We start from the raw sequence: 21,634 nt of genomic DNA, 5'->3' as shown, positions 1-21,634 counted from the left end.
GGGTGGTGAGTTAATGGGGTGATGGGGTGAGTGTGTGAGATGGGTGGTGAGTTAGTGGGGTGATGGGGTGAGATGGGTGGTGAGTTAGTGGGGTGATGGGGAAAGTGTGTGAGATGGGTGGTGAGTTAATGTGGTGAGTGCGTGAGATGGGTGGTGAGTTAATGGGGTGATGGGGAAAGTGTGTGAGATGGGTGGTGAGTCAATGTGGTAAGTGTGTGAGATGGGTGGTGAGTTAATGGGGTGAGTGTGTGAGATGGGTGGTGAGCTAATGGGGTGATGGGATGAGTGTGTGAGATGGGTGGTGAGCTAATGTGGTGATGGTGTGAGTGTGAGAAATGGGTGGTGAGTTAATGGGGTGATGGGCTGAGTGTGAGAGATGGGTGGTGAGTTAATGGGGTGATCGGGTAAGTGTATGAAATGGGTGGTGAGTTAATGGGGTGATGGGTTTGAGATGGGTGGTAAATTAATGGGGTGATGGGTAAGTGTGTGAGATGGGTAGTGAGTTAATAGGGTGATGGGTAAGTGTGTCGGGGGCTAGATTAAAGGGGAAGAACGTGATGAAATCTCCAGCTGTGCCAGCAGCTGGGGTTCATCCCCTGATGCTGAGAGAGAATCAGGGCACAGAGCAGACCCCTGTAGCGCAATAACCCCTACACGGACACACACAGACACACACACAGACTAATAAACGCACACACAGACACAAAGACACACACACACAGACTCATTAACGCACACATACAGACTAATAGACATACACACACTCTTTCTGTCTCTCTCTGTCTCTCTCTACAACACCGTGTTATAACACTATTGCTACTCTAGCTTATCTCCCTCACTTGAACCAGCTATTTAAACACTTGTAGAGATCCCAGCGAACCCTGCTGTACCACAAATCAGGGAGGTGAAATGGCCCAAACTACCCAGCCTGCAGTGAGAGTTCAGGGGTCATCGTTCTCCAGCACCAGCCGGTTACCATAAATATTGACATTCCTCCAGCAAAAAGAATGGCTGCGGTTGTAGAGTCCACTGACTGGCACTGAGCACCAAAGGGCTCCCGGAGGACAAATGGAATGGAATTGGTGTCACTGACAAATCGCTAATGATTCAGAGCAGAACATTCAGAATCTCCATCTTTTTACATAGACACAGGGATCAGTTATTACTGTTTACGGTCTATAACCTGGGATGCTGTGTGTCTTCCACAGACCTGGGTTCAAATACCACTTGAAATCAATTCTAATATTTGATCTGGGCTTGAAGGCGCTTGCCTGGTGCAATGGAGGCAATTCTTCTTTAATCATTCGTTTTAGAACATCTCTCTCCATACTGTGTGCATATGCATCCTTCTGATGCTGCAGCCTTGGATGCAATGATGTCTGTCTTTAATCCTAAAGCTAATGTCACTGGGAGACCGATGGGGTGGGAGTGTGAGCGGGCGTATGAGTGACATAGATTTACATCATGTCCTCTCTAAGCATTTCAAATAATTCTGCTCTTCTTTCTCCTGCCTCTCTCTTTCTCTCTCCCCCCCTTCCCTCCTTGCTCTCACTCCATCCACAAACTCCTTTGAAGAGTTGCCCTGGCACGGTCATAACATTACTAGTGAGAATAGGTTCAGGTTGCCAGATGTTGCCAGGATCCAGCCCCTCTGAGAGCTCCCATGCTGTGAGGATGACTGACATATTGGACCTTCTTATGTCTAGGCCATCGGACAGCCTCATCACACCTGGCGGCCCACTGTTACAGCGTCTGACCTCACTCTAGGTTATGTGATGCAGCCTCATCAGTGATGCAGTCCCGTTTGGCAATTAGCTGGTGTATCCCTATTCATGGTAACACTTTATTAGGATAGCCCTATCTGTAGATGCTTAGTAAACTATCATTAGACGATGCTGTTGACATGTTACTGAGACAGACGTTTTGTAGAGCATCTACAAATGGACTCTCCAAATAACGTGCTACACTATTCATCAGTTCATTTGTAACGAATGGGCGACTATAGAACAGGGGATGGGCTGGTGCAGACTATACAGACTCAGAGGTGGTTATGTGGAGGTATAGATTATTCTCTATAGGACGGTACACATGTAAAGTATACATAGCACACTACTAGATTCTACAGACTGCTTCGTGTGTGTCAGCATGGGGTCTAAGGTCAGGTGGCTGAGCACCAGCTGTTGTGTGTGTGTGTGTGTCTGTGTGTGCGTGCGTGCGTGCATATGACTGTGTGTGTAGGTTTTTGACCTAAACACTGCACTCGATGATCAACTGGGTGGAAATCTGTTTTAATCATTGTCCTACATCGGATCTGTCTGCCGCTCCATACAGTGACAAAGCAAGATCAAAACACGACCTCATCACCAGCCCTACATACAATAAGCTCAGCTTTACACTTTGGTGGGTTGTTTCCATGCAGATTCACCCCTCCTTTCAGATCTTAAATTACGATACAGTACTGAATCTGGACATGAGACCTGTTCAAATACTCTTCAAATGCATCCTCCCTTCAATCAAGTCATCTCATTGACTACCTCTACCAAGGAAGGCTGCATTTGAACAGGACCATAGAGCCTGTATACTGCTGATAGCAGACACTGTGCGCTTCCCAGTAGTCTTAAAGATGCGTTATAAAGGTTTTGTATCATTTCAGCCAGTAGTTTTAAAAGTAGCGCTCACGAGCCTTGTATTTGTGTTTCCCGAAGGCAGTAATGTAATTTATTGGCACATAGACCGAATAGATGCAGTGAAATGTGTTGTTTTACAGGGTCAGCCATTGTAGTACAGCGTCCCTGAAGCAAATTAGGGTTAAGTGCCTTGCTCAAGGGCACATCGACAGATTTCTCACCTTGTCGGCTCGGGTATTTGAACCAGTGACCTTTTGGTTACCAGCCCAATGCTTGCAACTTTTCTTCTAGTAATCGCAGTCCGCAGACAGATATTATTAGAAATTTGTGCACGATTGTGTAGAACGTCGTACATTTCGAAATAGGTTACGTCCTGACAAATTTCCTGCAATTCGGATGATATGTTACGAATTCCAATTCGTACGATATGTTTTGAATTTGTAAGTGCGTAAGATCCCATTCAATCTGTTTAAGTGGCTTCCCGCTCTTCTTTTTCCTTCCTCTCTTCTTTTTCCTGAGCCACACTGATGTGAAAAATACTAGATAAGTGAAAGCAATAACAAAATCACTGTAGGATATTAGTTTCACCTATACAATGTTTTCAGATTGGTTGAGTCAAGGATGAGGAAACAAGGATATTAGAAAGTCTCCTTACCTCTTGAGTTGGTCGCCATGTCTGCCACCTTCTGAAAGGCATCTAGAAATGCCACTGTTGCCAGAACTGTGGTCCTACATGTGGACAGGAGGAGGAAACAGCAGTCAGTATTCAACATCTACATTGACTAGAAACCATCAACAGTCCAGAATGTCAACACAGGACAGTTGGAGTTACCAGTCTACTGAAGAGGGATTGGATAGGACATTCAATTATAGTCAGTCTCATAGACATAAATACTAAAGAAATGAAGGTCTCACCTGAGTTGGGAGTGCAGTTTAGTAGCCTTGGCACTGAAGTCTTCCCACACGGGATAGGAACTCTGGATGAAAAAGGAAGCAAATGTTAGTTAAAACCTTTTGCACACACACACACACACACACACACACACACACACACACACACACACACACACACACACACACACACACACACACACACACACACACACACACACACACACACACACACACACACACACACACACACACACACACACACACACACATCATGCTTTGTTCCAGTTGACCAGCACTTGGTAGCACTTTCTGTGCTCAGCATTTTGATATGACTCATTTGTAAGACTCAGAACAACATAATACATTATCGTCCTATCAAGCTTGCATATTCTCTCTTACCTAACCAAGCTGAAAACACAGTTGACTGTGAAAATGAAACATGTGCCCAGCATGGATGCATAACTCTGAAAGGTAGCTTCTCCCCCAAGGGTAAGTCTTGAAGTCAACACAGCATGCCTAAAGAACAAACTTCTGCTGATACATGTATTTTAAAAGGGCATTTAACTACGTTGCTACAATGTTCCCAGACTGTGTGACTATCTAATAGCGTCTCTGCTCCTGTGGGGTGCTGCAGGGCGGGCTGGGTGTATGTGGAGGGGGGAAGGGGGAAATTGGGGGGGACAGAGCAGGTTGCATGCCGGCTCTTTAACGGCCCAATGCAGTCAAAAATGTGATTTGTCTGTGTTTTATATACATTTCCAAACTATGGGGTTGGAATAATACTGTGAAATTGTGATAATGCCCTTTTAGTGTAAGAGTTGTTTGGTGGGATGGAGTTTTGGCCTGCCTGGCAGGCAGTAAATTAGCTAATAGACCAATAGGAAAGAATTCCAAACCTCTCTGCCAATAACAGCTAGTTTTCAGTTTTCCCCAGAGAGAGGGGGACACAGCCTGACTGCATATTCACAATCTTCTCTTGCAGCGAAGTGAGAAGACAGCAGAGAAATGAGAAAATAGGCAAAAAAACATCCCAGATCATTCACTCTCATTCTATTTCTCTCCTCATATCCTCCCAAGAAATAAAGGTTAAACAAAAATAAAAAGAAGAGATTCCATGTTTTCCAGATCTTTCTATGAGAGAATTAACTGCTCACAAAGTGATCTGGTTTCACTATAAAGGCTATCACATTCACTGTTAAAATGTTTCCCCCATGCTTCACCATTCTCCCTGTCTGTCTTCACTGGGCTGCAACAGGTGGCTAATCAGCTTTTCAGCCCTGCGCCTCCAGGCGACAACAGAGGAGGCTGAGAAGAGGCTGAGAGGAGGTTGAGCAAGGACAGCTGAGGGAGCAGGGGGAATGCAGGGTTAAGAGATCCATGCAGTGCAGCGAAGGAAGACACACACATACAGAGCTCCTAAAATCCAGGCAGACCCTTCCTTCCTCAGTTAATGAATTCATCGGAAGAGAGCAGGGATGGCTGTTATATAACTGCATCAGATGCTGGCTGGTCTGTGTCATGTTGCGCTGTTAGATATAGAGGAGTTAGTGATACACGCAGAGCTCTCAACAGGCTGCAACACTGACAGTGTGTACCTAGCCTAAATAGCTGGGTTAGTCATAGAGACATGGGGCTAATTCTCTCCTTGGCTTGCCAGGAAGGAGACTAAGCACTAGGCACCTGGGTAATATAAATTAGGTACCAAATGGAAGAAAACTGACTGAAACCGGGAGGGATTACTTGGACTTTTCCAATAAGAAAGGCTAATTTCCATTTTTCCATTGCAGCACTTGAAAACGTTTTCCAATGCATGCCCTAGCGCAGGGGTATTCAAATCTTACCCTACGAGGTCCGGATTACTGCTGGTTTTCTGTTCTACCTGATAATGAATTGCACCCACCTGGTGTCCAAGGTTTAAATCAGTCCCTGATTAGAAGGAAAGAATGAAAAAATACAGTGGAACTGGCTTCAAGGTCCAGATTTGAATTTGAAGGCCCTAGTGAATACGACCCAGTTGTGCTGACTGCTGAGTAAAGTTTTATGAATCCTGACCCATTGATTCCAGCTGTTTATCAATATGTCCCTTTCTCCAAGCCTCATTTTGCTCCCGTAGACACGGCAACAACAAAAAAATGTAGGAAATGCCGATATTAAGTGCTGATCTCATTGAGCGTCGTACAGTGTTTGACAAATGACGCCCCATAAATAGATGGTGTCGAGTGGCCATGGCCAGTTAGCCACTGTGAGTAGATGATCAATACCAGGGCTCAGGGTAGGAGTGCTGATATAGGATCAGTTTTGCCTTTTAGATTATAATGAATGGACAAGGGGGGGACCTTGGTGGTTTTTAGACTGTTATTTGGCATATCTTGTTGCTACTGTAGCTACTCTGTTGACAGTTTGGACAAGAACATGTGCTAGCTAACTAGCTTGTTAATTGTTAACAAACAAATGAGTGAATGTGCTAGAACGCTAACCAGCTGGCTAGTTGACCGCTTTGGCTAGCCAAAAATCACATCTTATCTTTTGAGGCGCTAAACATTTTCTTACACTATGATTTAGAACATTAGGAAAGAACTGGGAAACGTCCATGACGGGCATTGTTGTCAGCTTGCTTCATGACTTTTGAGCTTAGGAAGCACGAGCGCCACCACCAATCAGCCTACACCACCGTGCACACACCCGTCATTACTATGACAAATGACAAGCTGTCTGAACACACAGAAATCTGATTTGGTCACTTGTAACTTACTGTTTGGACATTCAGTATTCAAAAAATGATATGAGCATTAAGGCCTGAAGTTTGAACAAGACTTTATAGAAGCAGAGCTCCAAGCCTAGAGAGGAAGGACATAATCATTCTTTATATCCTCACACTTTCTATATATACAGTTTAGATCTAGTTTATAACTAGGGCCCAGAGTTCTTCCTGGTCAGATCATATGACACTTTCTATATTTATATAGTTTATAACTAGGGCCCAGAGTTGATCAGATTATGTGGTCAGGAAACTCCTAGTCCTATTTATGGCGAGTAGGGCAGAGCCGGGACGAATGTAACACGGGTGAAAGTAACACGCCCGTTTTCTCAGATAACACAGAAGCTAGAATGCTGTAGTGAAGTCAGCACATTCCTAATAAGGAGGATGACCCTCCCTGCAACAAAAAACAGCCCAGTATGACCGTGCTTTGCCGAGTAATCAACAAAAAGTGGTTTTGAGCGACGTAAGTTTAAAAAAAAACTGACCCGGAAATATTTGTTGGTTGTAGAGTTGTGTTTAGTTGTTAAGGTTCCGAACATATGTCATTTTCTGAACCCATCTAGTGACTAAATGACAGCATAGGTTCCAAGTATCATGCTAGCTAGTCTTGGGTGTTAGCCTGGGAGAAGTTACAGGAGAGATGGGTGGGATGAAAGTAACAATGTAAATTGATGACATGGAATAAAATAAAACATTTAAGCACAGGCCATTGTCTCTTCTAGTTCATATTGCTTTTATATTGTCATCAAAATATCAACAAGTGACTGAATGTTTGAAAATGATATGACATAATTAGAATTACGCCTTAATCAATTGACTTGATGGATCAGCTCACATAAGGTTTTATCGACAGGTTAATAGTTAAATATCCACTATATATACAAATGTATGTGGACAGCTCTTAAAATTTGTGGATTCGGCTATTTCAGCTACAGCCGTTGCTGACAGGTGTATAAAATCGAGCACACAGCCATGAAATCTCCATAGACACGCATTGGCAGTAGAATGGCCCTACTTAAGAGCTCAGTGACTTTCAACGTGGCACAGTCATAGCTTACCACCTTTCCAACAAGTCAGTTGGTCATATGTATGCCCTGCTGGAGCTGTCCCGGTCAGCTGTACGTGCTGCTATTGTGAAGTGGAAACGTCTAGGAGGAACAACGGCTGTTTTTATTGGTTTGGGCGAGGCTCCTTATTTCCAGTGAAGGAAATCTTAGCGCTACAGTATACAATGACATTCTAGACAATTCTGTGCTTCCAAATTTGTGGCAACGGTTTGGGGAATTCCCTTTCCTGTTTAAGCATGACAATGCCCCCATGCACAAAGCGAGGGGGCATACAGAAATTGTTTGTTGAGATCAGTGTGTAAGAACTTGACTGGCCTGAACAGAGCCCTGACCTCAACCCCATCTAACACCTCTGGGATGAATTGGAACACCGACTGCTAGCCAGGCCTAATCGTCCAACATCAGTGCCCGACCTCACAAATGCTCTTGTTGCGGAATGGAAGCAAGTTCCCGCAGCAATGTTCCAACATCTAGTGGAAATCCTTCCCAGAAGAGTGGAGGCTGTTATAGCAGCAAAGGCGGGACCAACTCCATATTAATGCCCATCATTTTGGAATGATATGTTCGATAAGCAGGTGTCCACATACTTTTGGGTCTCAACCCCGCCCTGTGCAATTGGGTCCTTGACTTCCTGATGGGCCACCCCCAAGATGGTGAAGGTAGGAAACAACATCTCCATTTCGCTGACTCTCAAAACTGGGGGCCAACAAGGGTGCGTGCTCAGCCCCCTGCTGTACTCCCTGTTCACCCATGACTGCGTGGCAATGCACACCTACCACTCAATCATCAAGTTTGCAGACGACACAGCAGTAGTGGCCTTGATTACCAACAACAACGAGACAGCCTACAGGGAGGAGGTGAGGGCACTCGGAGTGTGGTGTCAGGAAAACAACCTCTCACTCAACGTCAACAAAACAAAGGAGATGATCGGCCATCGCTCATCCATATATTTATATGTACATATTCTTATTCCATCCCTTTAGATTTGTGTGTATCAGGTAGTTGTTGGGGAATTGTTAGAATACTTGTTAGATATTACTGCACTGTTGGAAATAGAAGCACAAGTATTTTGCTACACTCACATTTAAATCTGCTAATTATGTGTATGTGACCATTAACATCTGCTAACCATGTGTATGTGACAAATCACATGTTGATTTGATTTGTATATCTTCATGATTCTGGGGGTCAATTACATGGAAATGTGATGAGCATGATGAGTTTGCCGTTTGTGAAGGGCATACAGACATGTATTCTATCACGTATGACAAGAACAGCTGGAGCGCACCTGATTGGAAGGGCTAAGCATGAATAGTCAGTGAAAATTGTGAAAAACACCTCCTACTACATCCCCATTCAGGTAAGATGACAAAATGATGGTTAATACAGCTATTATGTCATCCATTTTAGTCGGACTAATATTGTACGGCAAAATATTGTGGTTGCGCAACATTGTGATGTTGACGCATGGTTCATTTTCATAAATTATAAACCTATAGCATAAATTATTCAAATCGACACAAACATGAAATGATGGCCGACAGTACATTTGTTGAACGTAATAAGCATTACAAACCATAAACATGGAGATAAGACAGATATTGTGCACTCGCCAGCTGTTACTTTCGTCCCAATGCTCTGTTACTCCCGCCCTACCAACAGGTACATAAATAACGGCGCAGTAGTTATGTTCTCTGTCTATTTCATTGCAACTAATTTATCCTAGAAATGAAATTACAGTTGCTAATGATAGAGGACATATATAAGCTGTTTGTCATAAAATATGGAGTCTCTAGCTCTATCGATCTCTGAGTAATTAGGGGAAAAGCTACAAATGTTACCTTTGTCCTGGTTTTCCCCTAGTCTATCCTCGTCTATCCTCGTGTAACCCGACAATTCTTGGCAGCGACCCAACTAGTCTTCCTCCACGGCTGATGACCATGCCTGTTCATACTTTCCATCTTTTGTACAACAGACCAAACCAGGCCACGGCCTCAACCTATGTGCACTTGTCCAGCTTGGCTGCTCATTCCCCCAAACCCCCATCATCTAAATATAAAGAGAGACATCACAATCTTTGGTGGTGGACAATGGCCAGTGGGCATAAGGTGTCCGTGAGCCAGACAACGGCCAATAGGGACCAGGGCCCAGTGGCCATATGGTGTCCGTGAGCCAGACCTCGGCCAATAGGGACCAGGGCCTAGTGGCCATATGGTGTCTGTGAGCCAGACCACGGCCAATAGGGACCAGGGCCTAGTGGCTATATGGTGTCCGTGAGCCAGACCACGGCCAATAGGGACCAGGGCCTAGTGGCCATATGGTGTCCGTGAGCCAGACCACGGCCAATAGGGACCAGGGCCCAGTGGCCATATGGTGTCCGTGAGCCAGACCACGGCCAATAGGGACCAGTGGCCATATGGTGTCCGTGAGCCAGACCACGGCCAATAGGGACCAGGGCCCAGTGGCCATATGGTGTCCGTGAGCCAGACCTCGGCCAATAGGGACCAGGGCCCAGTGGCCATATGGTGTCCGTGAGCCAAACCACGGCCAATAGGGACCAGGGCCTAGTGGCCATATGGTGTCCGTGAGCCAGACCACGGCCAATAGGGACCAGGGCCCAGTGGCCATATGGTGTCCGTGAGCCAGACCTCGGCCAATAGGGACCAGGGCCTAGTGGCCATATGGTGTCCGTGAGCCAGACCACGGCCAATAGGGACCAGGGCCTAATGGCCATATGGTGTCCGTGAGCCAGACCACGGCCAATAGGGACCAGGGCCTAATGGCCATATGGTGTCCGTGAGCCAGACCACGGCCAATAGGGACCAGTGGCCATATGGTGTCCGTGAGCCGGACCACGGCCAATAGGGACCAGGGCCTATTGGCCATATGGTGTCCGTGAGCCAGACCACGGCCAATAGGGACCAGGGCCTAGTGGCCAAAATGGTCAAATGACTTTATCAAAGAGGTGCCTTCCTGGATGAGAAGGGGTCGCCAAATTTGATCAATCAACCCCTCTCTCCATCATTGGCCTGACGTTAGACACAGGAAAATGTGTAAGCACACAGGCACACACTAAAAACATGTTATGGGTTATGTGATCAATGTATGCATCATGCTTTATATGTCCACATCCCAGCTGTTGAGGTGATATAAAGGTTGTTTGTCATGTTTGTCGGATTAGGTTAGTGAGCTGTCATACATCCATCAAGACATCCGTAATAACTGTGGTTGTAACAATGACTGATTAAGAGGTGGGTCAATGGGAACCCAGGCTTTTTTATTCAGACATTATTCTGTTATTATTCAGTTAAAGATAACAATAGTATAACATACATTTTGCATAACAAAGTATAGCCTATAGCCTACAAATATTACCTCGTAAAAAAAATCAACAGCCTGATTCTATTCAAGGACATACTGTTGGTCGTCACCAGAATAGCTGCCCCCCTACAAACCTGCCCACTCTAGGCAAATAACACAAAGGAAAAATATTTATCACAATGTATCCTAATGCATAGCCAGTGAGGGGGTAGGGAATAGGGAATAGGAGAGGAAACAAAGGCAGTAAATTGCTTCTGATCATCAATGCAATAGCTCGGTAAAACCTGTCGACATTAATCGAGCTCTGGTACCTTCATGTCGTTGACGATAGCTTGGAATAATCCACCCAACGCTCCGCACTCCTTTTCTACCGACTCCATAATCACAGTAGTCTCTCAACGATGACTGAATACGATAAATTAAATGTCCAGAAGCGCAAAATATTCAAACATCAGAACCCCGATCTTTTCACTCGCCCTTCGTTGTCCTTTCCCATCCAAGCCAGACGCAGAGGATGCGAAACCCCCGGCTAGAGGGCAGACAAAAATAAATCGGCTACTCAATGGCACCGGGCTTTTGACGCTCGGTGGTGACTCTCTCTGCTCGGACGAGACTGATGGAGAGGAAGCAAAATCCTCGTTGCAATTCCCTCCGATCTACAAACTGCGAAAAGAAGAGCAGGGTGAGTTTGAGTCAACGTCGATCTTCATCTTTGGTTGATATCACGGGCAAATGTGGAAATCACCAGTCCGGGGACCACGAGAGTCAGTCGTTCAGTCACAGCTCTGGAAACGGGGGCGCGCTCTGTTAGAAAGGAACAGATGTCTTGAAGCGGAGGTTCTGTAGTTCGATCCATAGGAATTGAAGGGGGCCGGTCAGTGTTTTTGTCACATGCAGCGTGGAGGGAGGGACACCCCTGATTCAAACAAAAGTGAGTCCATCTTCTCATTCAAGCATACTCTGAAGAGAAAAACAAAGGATATCCCCAGCTCCAAATGTGCTTTCAGCATGCACGCGCCTGTTCATCATTGACTGTATCAATCCCGAGTTTTTGTTGCAAGCAACAATGGATTCAAAACAACATCTAGACCCCACCATGCAAATATGCTGCTGAATATGTTATTTTAAGCAAACATGTTATTTCAAGTTAAAGGAACCTTAATGTTTTTCTTTAGTACATACACTAGCGCCATTAATTACATTGCATAGCAACAAAGTTGCCCGTTGTTGTTTGAAATAAGAACGGTTCTTTATCCCACCTGTGTGATAACAATAAAAGGTATCTGATTCCCCCCCAAAAATTGTAAATTGTCTGCTGTGTAGAAGAGGATTTATTTTCAGTTGCATGTAACTTTTTATTTAGACATTTTTTGGAAGTCCATACCGGCCATAACGGCAGTAAATGACGATAGTTGCTCATTGGTGAGTAACGAACATATTTTGACACGATTAAACTTGAAAAGCTAGTAAATGGCATGTTGAATGACTGCTTCTTGGGCTTAAAGGAGAATCGCCATATCACCGTCTACTCTAAAGCCAGATTCTTGTTCAGTGTTTCCCCAACCACGTGGGCAGCCATGATGAGTCTGTCAGAGGCCTGTCTGTGGGCCTGCAGCCCAGTCAGTCTGAACCACAGACCTCGCTCTGCCTCGCTGGCATCCTCAGCAAAAAAAATAAAAAATATCCCGACACTGAAACCACCTCCCTCCTCCACCACCAACCCACCACTGCATGCGTGTCTGCACGAGTTTCCCTTATTACCTAATTCAGTGAATGATGGCTTTAGTAAGGGGGGAAAACGCCAACTCTTCTGTTTATACTCACTTTCCGTAAGGCTGTATGACTGAAATCAATTATCCACTCTCAATGTGTCAAGCTTGAGACTTTGAAGATCTTGAGAGCTTACGTAACTTAAGTGTAGCCCTTTACACTTCTACCCGTATACGAGTTGAACATCCGAGACTGATAAGCGGCTAAATTGGAACGCAGTGGCTGGACAGTAACACGCTATACTACATGACGTCAGAGCACTGTCTGCTTCACGGCGCTGTATGGGTTTTGACTGACAGCCGTTCTAAACTTGAACACCGCGCGGGGAAAAAAAGTTGCCTCCATCCCTCCCGCTAATTGGCCAACTTTTGCAAATATTTTGTTGTCCGAGTGAGGGAAATTCTGGAAATTACGAGAACTCAATGTATTGTAAAAGATGAGACGTTGATGGTTATAATAAATAGCATTTTGATGTCAAACAAGCAAGCCGAACACCCTTGAGTCCAAATGTGCACTTCACATTTCCATATCATAAAACTCAAATAATATACAATGTCAACGTTTATTATCACTATGCTTGATGTACAGTTACAAGATGACATGGCGCGATACTTTGGGTTGTCCAGAACAGAATGAGCCTGTTTATTGTATTGTGAAGAAAATTTGGCACAGACCACGCATCTGAATGCACTCATTACTCCATTCTATGCACAGCAAAATAATGTCTGGCTCGGCTATTTACCGTTCTAACAGCAGTGCGCTTGCGCTGCGGTCGGAGGGTTGGCAGTATTTGACGTGTCTTTAAAAACAAGCGCAAAAGTGACAATTTCATGCAGCGCTAATTGGAAATTTTAAGACCCACAAAAAGCAATGATACAATTTACAGAAGTCTAGCATTTGTATAGACGCGCAAATGTTATTCGTAAATACATTTAGGCCTAAGTGTACATACACGGACCGAGAGAAGCGATTTATGATATCATGCTTCTGACCCCAAACAGATTGTTTTCCATTTTATATGAAGCCCTCCATAGGCTACCCTTACCCATACCTAGAGTGCCTTCAGAAAGTATTCACACCCCTTGACTTTTTCCACATTTTGTTGTGCTACATCCTGAATTTAACATGGATTCAATTGAGATTGTTTTGTTACTGGCCTACACACAATACCATATAATGTAAAAGTGGAGTTATGTTTTTCAAAATGTTTACAAATTAATAAAAAATGAAAAGCTGAACATTTGTCTTGGAACAATAAGTATTCAACCCATTTGTTATGGCAAGCCTAAATAAGTTCAGGAGTAAAAATATGCTTAACAAGTCACATAATAAGTTGCATCGACTCACTCTGTGTGCAATAATAGTGTTTAACATTATTTTTGAATGACTACCTCATCTCTGTACCCCACACATTTATCTGTAAAGTCCCTCAGTCAAGCAGTGAATTTCAAACACAGTTTCAATCACAAAGACCAGAGAGGTTTTCCAATGCCTTGTAAAGGGCACTTATTGGTAGATGGGTAAAAATAAAAAAGATAACATTGAATATCCCTTTGAGAATGGGGAAGTTATTAATTACACTTTGGATGGTGTATCAATACACCCATTCACTACAAAGATACAGCCGTCCTTCCTAACTCAGTTGCCCGAGAGGAAGGAAACCACTCAGGGATTTCACCATGAGGCCAATGGTGACTTTAAAACAGTGAATGTTCCTGAGTTGCCGAGTTACAGTTTTGACTTAAATCTACTTGAAAATCTATGGCAATACCTTAAAATGGTTGTCTAGCAATGATAAACAACCAATTTGACATAGCTTGAAGAATTTTGAAAATAATCATGTGCAAATGTTGCACAATCCTGGTGTGGAAAGCTCTTAGAGACTTACCCAGAAAGACTGACAGCTGTAATCACTGCCAAAGGTACTTCTGTATTTGCGATAATTTCTAAAACCATGTTTTCACTTTGTCATTATGGGGTATTGTGTGTAGACAAAAAATAGATTCAATCCATTTTTGAATTCAGGCCGTAACACAACAAAATGTGGAATAAGTCATGGGGTATGAATACTTTCTGAAGGCGCTGTATACTGTCTGGTACAACAGTAATGTGCTGTGTCTTTTTTATTCTGGCCTTGCACATCCTAAAACATACACACACATATGCCTACCTGCATACTTCATTTAGCTTGTTCAAGTATCCATCCCCATCTCCAAAGAGCGCCTCTCATCCGGTTACCAAAGCTGCGCTCCTCCAAACGTATTTAAATGATTCAGTTCTATAATACAGTACCAATGGTAGGCCTAGGCTATATTTTGCTTCTTGCGAATGTGCATCACACATATAATACAATTTACGGGGGTCTAGTGTTTTTTTCTTAGGAGAAGTGCAATGCGTAAAGACATGTAGGCTAGGCTCGTTGAAGCCAGTTACAACAATGTTGACTGCCAACACTCCAAGCATAGGCTATTGCGCAAACACTGGATGTTGTTTTACTGTTGCTATCACGCATTACTGTGTCCTACGCTATTTAATAAACTGTATTAGGCTATCAATACCAGGATGAGAATATTCTGTGCCCTCAGCCGAATTGGAGTTGATGACAATGCAAAGACCTTTAACTTTCAGAACTTGAGACTCATGCATGCAGTATTAAGTCATGGAATGTGTTAATTGGCCAAGACCTCCTCAAACTTGTTTACTCATTAAAACCCAGCCTTTTCACGCCACCGTCAGCTATTGCGCTCATAATTCCAGCTGTGAAAATAGCCAAAAGATTTCAGACACACCCCTGGACCTATTGTAATATGGCCAGTGCTTGGATTTACCATTGCATTAGGTGTGGGAGTGAACGAACAGTTTATCTTTCCAAATAGCCGAAAAACCAATATAAACCATGTGATGTTCATTTTAAAATGTGATAACTGCATAAAATCATCATAGCATTTAAATCTAAGTCAAACTGTTGTCTTAGCATTCCATTAACAGAGCATGAACCTGGCTGGCCTGGTACCAGAAACAGTCCTAGCTACTCCTAACAGACTACTCCATTTGGAACATGCAGTTCTGTCAACCTTGACCTGATCACATGAGAGAGCCCCTCTCCACACCCGTTCTAAAAAGAGAAAGATGCCCACCATGATTGACTGTGACCTTTGACCCCTAGCAAGTCCTTACCCATGATTCCTTGGGCCCCCCTGTCTCTTGGGTTTATCACCCTTTCTGTACCCTCTGCCAAGTCCCAAACAGCCGGATGTTCCCGTTTTCAGGGAAATGGAAAGAGAGCCTGTGACTCGACTTTGCTTTTGGACGTTAACAAGGTTACATTCCATCTTAACTTCTCCTCCACATTCACTGGATTGATTGATTAGCGCAGAAGAGAACCTCCCCAGACAGTTTTTTGTTTCCTCTCGTCAAGACCAGTATGTAGGGGATCTAGTTTCAGGCATTTATTTTACGCCTGCTGCATTAGGTTACCCTTGGTGAGGGATAACATAGGGACGGCTGGGGTCTGCTCCGGGGTCAGCTGGCCATATGTCCACTTGACCATAAAATCAATTATGATTTACTATTGTTCCTCCAAATACTAGCCACGGCTGTTATGTAAGTAATCCCTGTATATCGTCCCAAGTTAAGTAAATATGTTCACTAAATACGTTTTAAAGTATGCTAATCCAGTAACATGCAGGTGCAGGGTACAAGAAGTAAACTGATGATACTTTTGGGGCTTACTGTAACTCAAACTTTCCCCCCTTACTAGCTCTGACTTTGCTGATAGCTACTTTGAGAACATTTTTACTTACTATGATTGTGATATGTGGTTGTCCCACCTAGCTATCTTAAGATGAATGCACTAACTTTAAGTCGCTCTGAATTAGAGCGTCTGCTAAATGAATACACCTGTAAATGCCTGCACACTGTTCATTGCTCCCAACGTTTCGACACGAAGGTCTTCGCCAGGCCCACAAGGGGGGTCTCATCTTGGCAGATGATTGGACTCAGCTAGGCTGAACTATTGGTGTCCATAATGTGCAATTACACAGAAGTTGGAATGTGTGTTAATACCTTGTAATCCAATTTCACACCATCTAATATTTGGCAGTATACAATAAAGCAAAAGGTTCCAATGTGTTTGGTGGATCAAATATTGCATAAGCTGATGAATTGAGGCAGGAGGCATTGCCCTGTGATAGTCTGAATCAAATTGTGTACCATAATGATTGGGCCACACACATACAGGTACCTGCCACAATAAAGGAAACACCAACATAACGCTTCCTAATAGGCGTGGGCCACCTTGAGCCATAACAGCATCAATGTCCCTTGGCATAGATTCTGCAAGTGTCTGGAACTCTATTGGAGGGACGTGACACCATTCTTCCACAATAAATTCCATAATTTAGTGTTTTGTTGATGATGGTGGAGGAAAACGCTGTCTCAGGCGCCGCTCCAGAATCTCCCATAAGTGTTCAATTGGGTTGAGTTTTGGTGACTGACATGGCATTTGGTTTACGTTGTTTTCATGCTCATCAAACCATTCAGTGACCACTCGTGCCCTGTGGATGGGTGCACTGCCATCCTACTGGAGCATAGCCAAAATAAATAAATTACATGCCCAGCATTTTTATGCATGACCCTAAGCATGATGGGATGTTGATTGCTTAATTAACTCAGGAACCATACCTGTGTGGAAGCACCTGCTTTCAATAAAATGTTATCCCTCATTTACTCAAGTGTTTCCATTATTTTTGGCAGTTACCTGTAGATCTCAACAATACACATCTTACACTTACATTCTAAACTATAGTAGGAACTGAGTGAATATAATATCATCCAGAAAAACTGCAAAAACCAAAGGAAATGCCCTCCACAATAGCTGCAAAAACGCCACAGTTGCTTGACTGAGTTAGACGAATATTCTGCTCTTCCTGACAGCTGTATTCAATGCTCTCAGTGAGAAACAGATGCAGGATATCCAAAATCCTCACCTCACACCAGGACGAAAAGAAGCAGGCCCAACATTTGCCCTTCTCTGTGGCAAGCCAACTGCAATATGAGACTCGGTGTTGACCTTGACTCTAAACGTGATCTTTGGCTAAAAGTGGAACTTTATCCCACTCCATAAACTGAAGGCCCCATGAAAGTGACCGCTCTGTGGGGTGCGTGGGGGTGGGGTTTGAGTGCTCTTCACCAGCACATACTGTACCTCCATCATGGATGCGTCCCAAATGGCACCCTGTTCCATATGTAGGGCACTACTTTTGGTCTATATAGAGAATAGAGTGCCATTTGGGACACACTATACAAGTCCATACATCAACAACATCTAGCAGATACTTCTATATCCATAGAGCTTCTTCCTAATTAATGGTTCCATGTGAACACAATCAGACACAGTGGCATGCTGCACTATTGAGTGTTTGACAGAAGCCTTCAAACAGAGGGAGGCCAGCTAATGAATGAGCTGATGTAAATGAAACAACTCCCTGTAGAGTGGAGGTACCATAGGCCCTCCCTGGAGCCTTGTCCTGGGGCCGCGGGGCCTTCTCTTTGACCTCCCTCTCTCGGTCTCTCCATACTTCCCTTCCTCTCCCTCCATCTCCCTTCCCCCCCATCTTTTCCCTCTTCCCCATATTTCCTCTTCTCCCCCTATATTTCTCTGCACTTTCCCTTCTCGCTTGTCTCTACTTCCCCCATAATTCCCTTCTCTCCCACCTCTTCTTACCCCAACTTCCTCCATCTGTACTCCTATAGTACCCCCTCTGCGCAACCCTGACACCTCCACTAAGGTCAGGGGAGCTGGAGAAGATCCCCAGAGCCAAACTGGCGGGTTAGGTTGACATGGAACATGTGAACCTGTGGAATTCCCCCCCCCCCCCCGTTCCGCCTGCCTGGCTAGCCCAGTGATTCGTTCAAAGGGACCACAGACAAGTGTGCTTCCCCCGGTATATCTCAGAGAGAGAGAGAGAGAGAGAAGCCACATTACACCAGGAGAATTTCAGAGTGAGATTTACTTGAAAAATACACACGCACGCACAAACGCACAGTAATACTGCAAATGGGAAAATAAACCCTCACGGACAATATACACAGGCATATTCACTCCCAAACAAATACCCAGAAAACACAAATACAGTCCTGGGAAATGGTTACGCGATGTTGGAACATTGTGCATTCCTGGGCTCTGTTGGACAGATATTTCTGAAAAATAACTGTGCATCACAGCATATACACGATTTGAAAAAAAGGTGCTATCTAGAACCTAAAAGGGTTCTTCAGCTGTCCCCATTGGAGAACCATTTAAAGAACTCTTTTGGTTCCATGTCCAATCAAATACATTTTTATTTGTCACATGCGCTGAATACAACACGTAAACATTACCTTGAAATTACCTTGAAATGTTTACTTACAAGCCCTCAACCAACAATGCATTTTCATGAAAATAGAGTTAAGAAAATGTATTTAATATATAAACTAAAGTAAAAAAGTAACACAATAAAATAACGAGGCCATATACAGGGGGTACCGGTACCGAGTCAATGTGCGGGGGAACAGGTTAGTCGAGGTCATTTGTAATGTCACTATGCATAGATTATAAACAGCGAGTAGCAGCAGTCTAAATAGTCCGGGGGGCAATTTGATTAATTGTTCAGCAGTCTTATGGCTTGGGGGTAGAAAGGTGTTAAGGAGCCTTTTGGTCCTAGACTTGGCGTTCCGGTACCGCTTGCTGTGCGGTAGCAGAGAGAACAGTCTATGACTTGGGTGACTGGAGTCTTTTTGGATGTCAGGAAGCTTGGCCCCAGTGATGTACTGGGCCATCCACACTACCCTCTGTAGCGCCTTACGGCCAGATGCCGAGCAATTGCCATACCAGGCAGTGATGCAACAGGTCAGGATGCTCTCGATGGTGCAGCTGTAGAACGTTTTGAGAATCTGGGGACCCATGCCAAATCTTTTCATTCTCCTGAGGGGGAAAAGGTGTTGTCGTGCCCTCTTCACAAGTGTCTTGGTGTGTTTGGACAATGATATTTCGTTGGTGATGTGGACACCAAGAATCTCTCGACCCGCTCCTCTTCACCCCCGTCAATGTTAATGGGGGCCTGTTCGGCCTTCCTCTTCCTATAGTCCCCGATCAGCTCCTTTGTCTTGCTCACAATGAGGGAGAGGTTGTTGTCCTAGCACCACACTGCCAGGTCCCTGTCCTCCTCCCTATAGGCTGTCTCATAGTTGTCGGTGATCAGGCCTACCACTGATGTGTTGTCAGCAAACTTAATGATGGTGTTGGAGTTGTGTGGCCACGCAGTCATGTGTGAACAGGGAGTACAGGAGGGCACTAAGCACACACCTAAGGGGCCCCAGTGTTGAGGATCTGCATGGCAGATGTGTTGTTACCTACCCTTACCACCTGCGGGCGGCCTGTCAGGAAGTCCAGGATCCAGTTGCAGTTAGCTTAGTGATGAGATTTGAGGGCACTATGGTGTTAAACGCTGAGCTGTAGTCAATCAACAGCATTCTCACATAGGTGTTCCTTTTGTCCAGGTGGGAAAGGGCAGTGTTGAGTGCGATTGAGTCATCTGTGGATCTGTTGGGGCGGTATGCGAATTGGAGTGGGTCTATGGTTTCCGGCATGATGGTGTTGATGTGAGCCATGACCAGCCTTTCCACTGGCTGGTATTGATGTGAGCCATGTAAAACCCTTTCCTGGAACCCAAAAGGGTTCTACCTCGAACTTAAAAGGGTTCTCCTATGGGGACAGTGAAGAACCCTTTTGGAACTTTTTTTACTAAGAGTGTAGCAACCCTAATATTTCATATTTACAGAGCACTACTACAGTAAATGCCCAGTTTGTGTACATGGCAATGCAGCTTACGACTTTACTCTGTCATTTCAGTATACATCTCCTTACAGACACCAATCACTCTGCCTTTATATTACAGTACTGTACACAACACATGTTGTCATGTATGAGGAAATGCAGGCTGCTGTAAACTAGCCACAGAACGCCTCGCTCTGGATCCCAGATAGGCTCAAACATCTGGAACCAAGCACATAGTCACATGGTGTATATCAAATACACATAACAGGCTGTTTGTTGCTCCTGTGAGAGATTAAATATACAGTATAGAGTTACAGTACACACATATACAGATAGAGTCAGGCATACACAGTGTAGGGCAGCTATCCAAACTTTGGACCACTAATAACACTAATCAGTTCTGGATATTTATTTTACAGATGAGAGAACACGCTATTTTAAGAGCAGTGTCATCAACTTTAATAGCACTGATGACATTTCTGGATACTTGGGATCCTATTAATCAGAGAGGAGGGGTGGTTGGAGTGGGTCCAGGGTGTCTGGGATGATCATGTTGATGTGTGTCATGACCAGCCTTTCAAAGAACTTGATAATTACAGATGTGAGTGCTACAGGGCGATAGTCATTTACCTTGGAGTTCTTGGGAACAGGGACAATAATAGTCACCTTGAAACATGTTGGGATTACAGACTGGGACAAGGAGAGATGAAAATGTCCGTGAAGACACTTGCCAGCTGGTCTGCGCATGCTCTGAGAACGCGCCCTGGTATTCCGTCTGGCCTGGCAGCTTTGCGAGTATTAACCTTTTTAAAAGTTTTACTCACATCGGCCACGGAGAGCGAGATCACACGGTCATCCGGAAACAAACGAGGCTTTCATGCAAGACTCAGTGTCGTATTACTCAAAGCAAGCATAAAAGGCATTTAGTTCATTTTGGAGTTCTGCATCACTGGGCATCTCACGGGTTTCCCTTTGTAATCCATCTGCAACCCCTGCCACATACGACGAGCGTTGGAGCCGGTGTAATACGATTCCACCTTCCTCCTGTATTCCTTTTGCATGTTTGATGTCTCAGCGGAAGTCATAGCGGGCTTTCTTGTATGTGTCCATGTCCCGTTCCTTGTAAGAGGTAGCTCTAGCCTTTAGGCCTCCCGTAACCACAGGAAGTGCGTCAGCCATTCCAATGCATAAATGGTAGACCTATTAGTCACTGTAAAATTCACACAATTACACCGTGTTAAACACTGTAAAAATCCAATGATTTTATTAGTGCCAGTGGGAGTTATTTTTAGGACATTAAACAAGCAACAAGATGATATTTAGAGTCTGCGATCTAGCTAATGATTAGCCCATTGTGGTAAACGATGCAGAGGAGCAA

At 44.4% G+C, this 21,634-nt stretch overlaps 2 protein-coding genes across 6 annotated transcripts in view; both read right to left on the bottom strand.

Moving 5' to 3' along the window:
* LOC139540189 (protein MTSS 2-like) overlaps window positions 1–12,631 on the bottom strand; it is a 39,712-nt gene extending 27,081 nt beyond the window's left edge. For 2 of the 3 annotated variants that reach the window (XM_071343801.1, XM_071343802.1), the window contains exons 1-3: window positions 10,982–11,965; window positions 3,543–3,604; window positions 3,283–3,356 (exon numbers count right to left, since the gene is read on the bottom strand). In XM_071343801.1, coding sequence (XP_071199902.1) covers window positions 3,283–3,356; window positions 3,543–3,604; window positions 10,982–11,050 — 205 coding nt within the window. In that variant the 5' untranslated portion in view covers window positions 11,051–11,965. Of the gene's footprint in view, window positions 1–3,282; window positions 3,357–3,542; window positions 3,605–10,981; window positions 11,966–12,494 lie in introns of those variants that run through there. The other variant, XM_071343803.1, reaches the window with a different exon arrangement.
* Window positions 12,632–18,432: 5,801 nt separating this feature from the next.
* Window positions 18,433–21,634, bottom strand: part of mapk12a (mitogen-activated protein kinase 12a) — a 31,591-nt gene continuing 28,389 nt past the window's right edge. For all 3 annotated transcript variants that reach the window (XM_071343799.1, XM_071343798.1, XM_071343800.1), the window contains one exon: window positions 18,433–21,466. In XM_071343799.1, coding sequence (XP_071199900.1) covers window positions 21,460–21,466 — 7 coding nt within the window. In that variant the 3' untranslated portion in view covers window positions 18,433–21,459. The remainder of the gene's footprint in view (window positions 21,467–21,634) is intronic.

Source organism: Salvelinus alpinus, chromosome 15, assembly GCF_045679555.1.
Source record: "Salvelinus alpinus chromosome 15, SLU_Salpinus.1, whole genome shotgun sequence".
Taxonomy (NCBI): Eukaryota; Metazoa; Chordata; class Actinopteri; order Salmoniformes; family Salmonidae; genus Salvelinus; species Salvelinus alpinus.
Note: the sequence above shows the minus strand (reverse complement) of the source record. Positions and strands in the feature narration are given on the sequence as shown.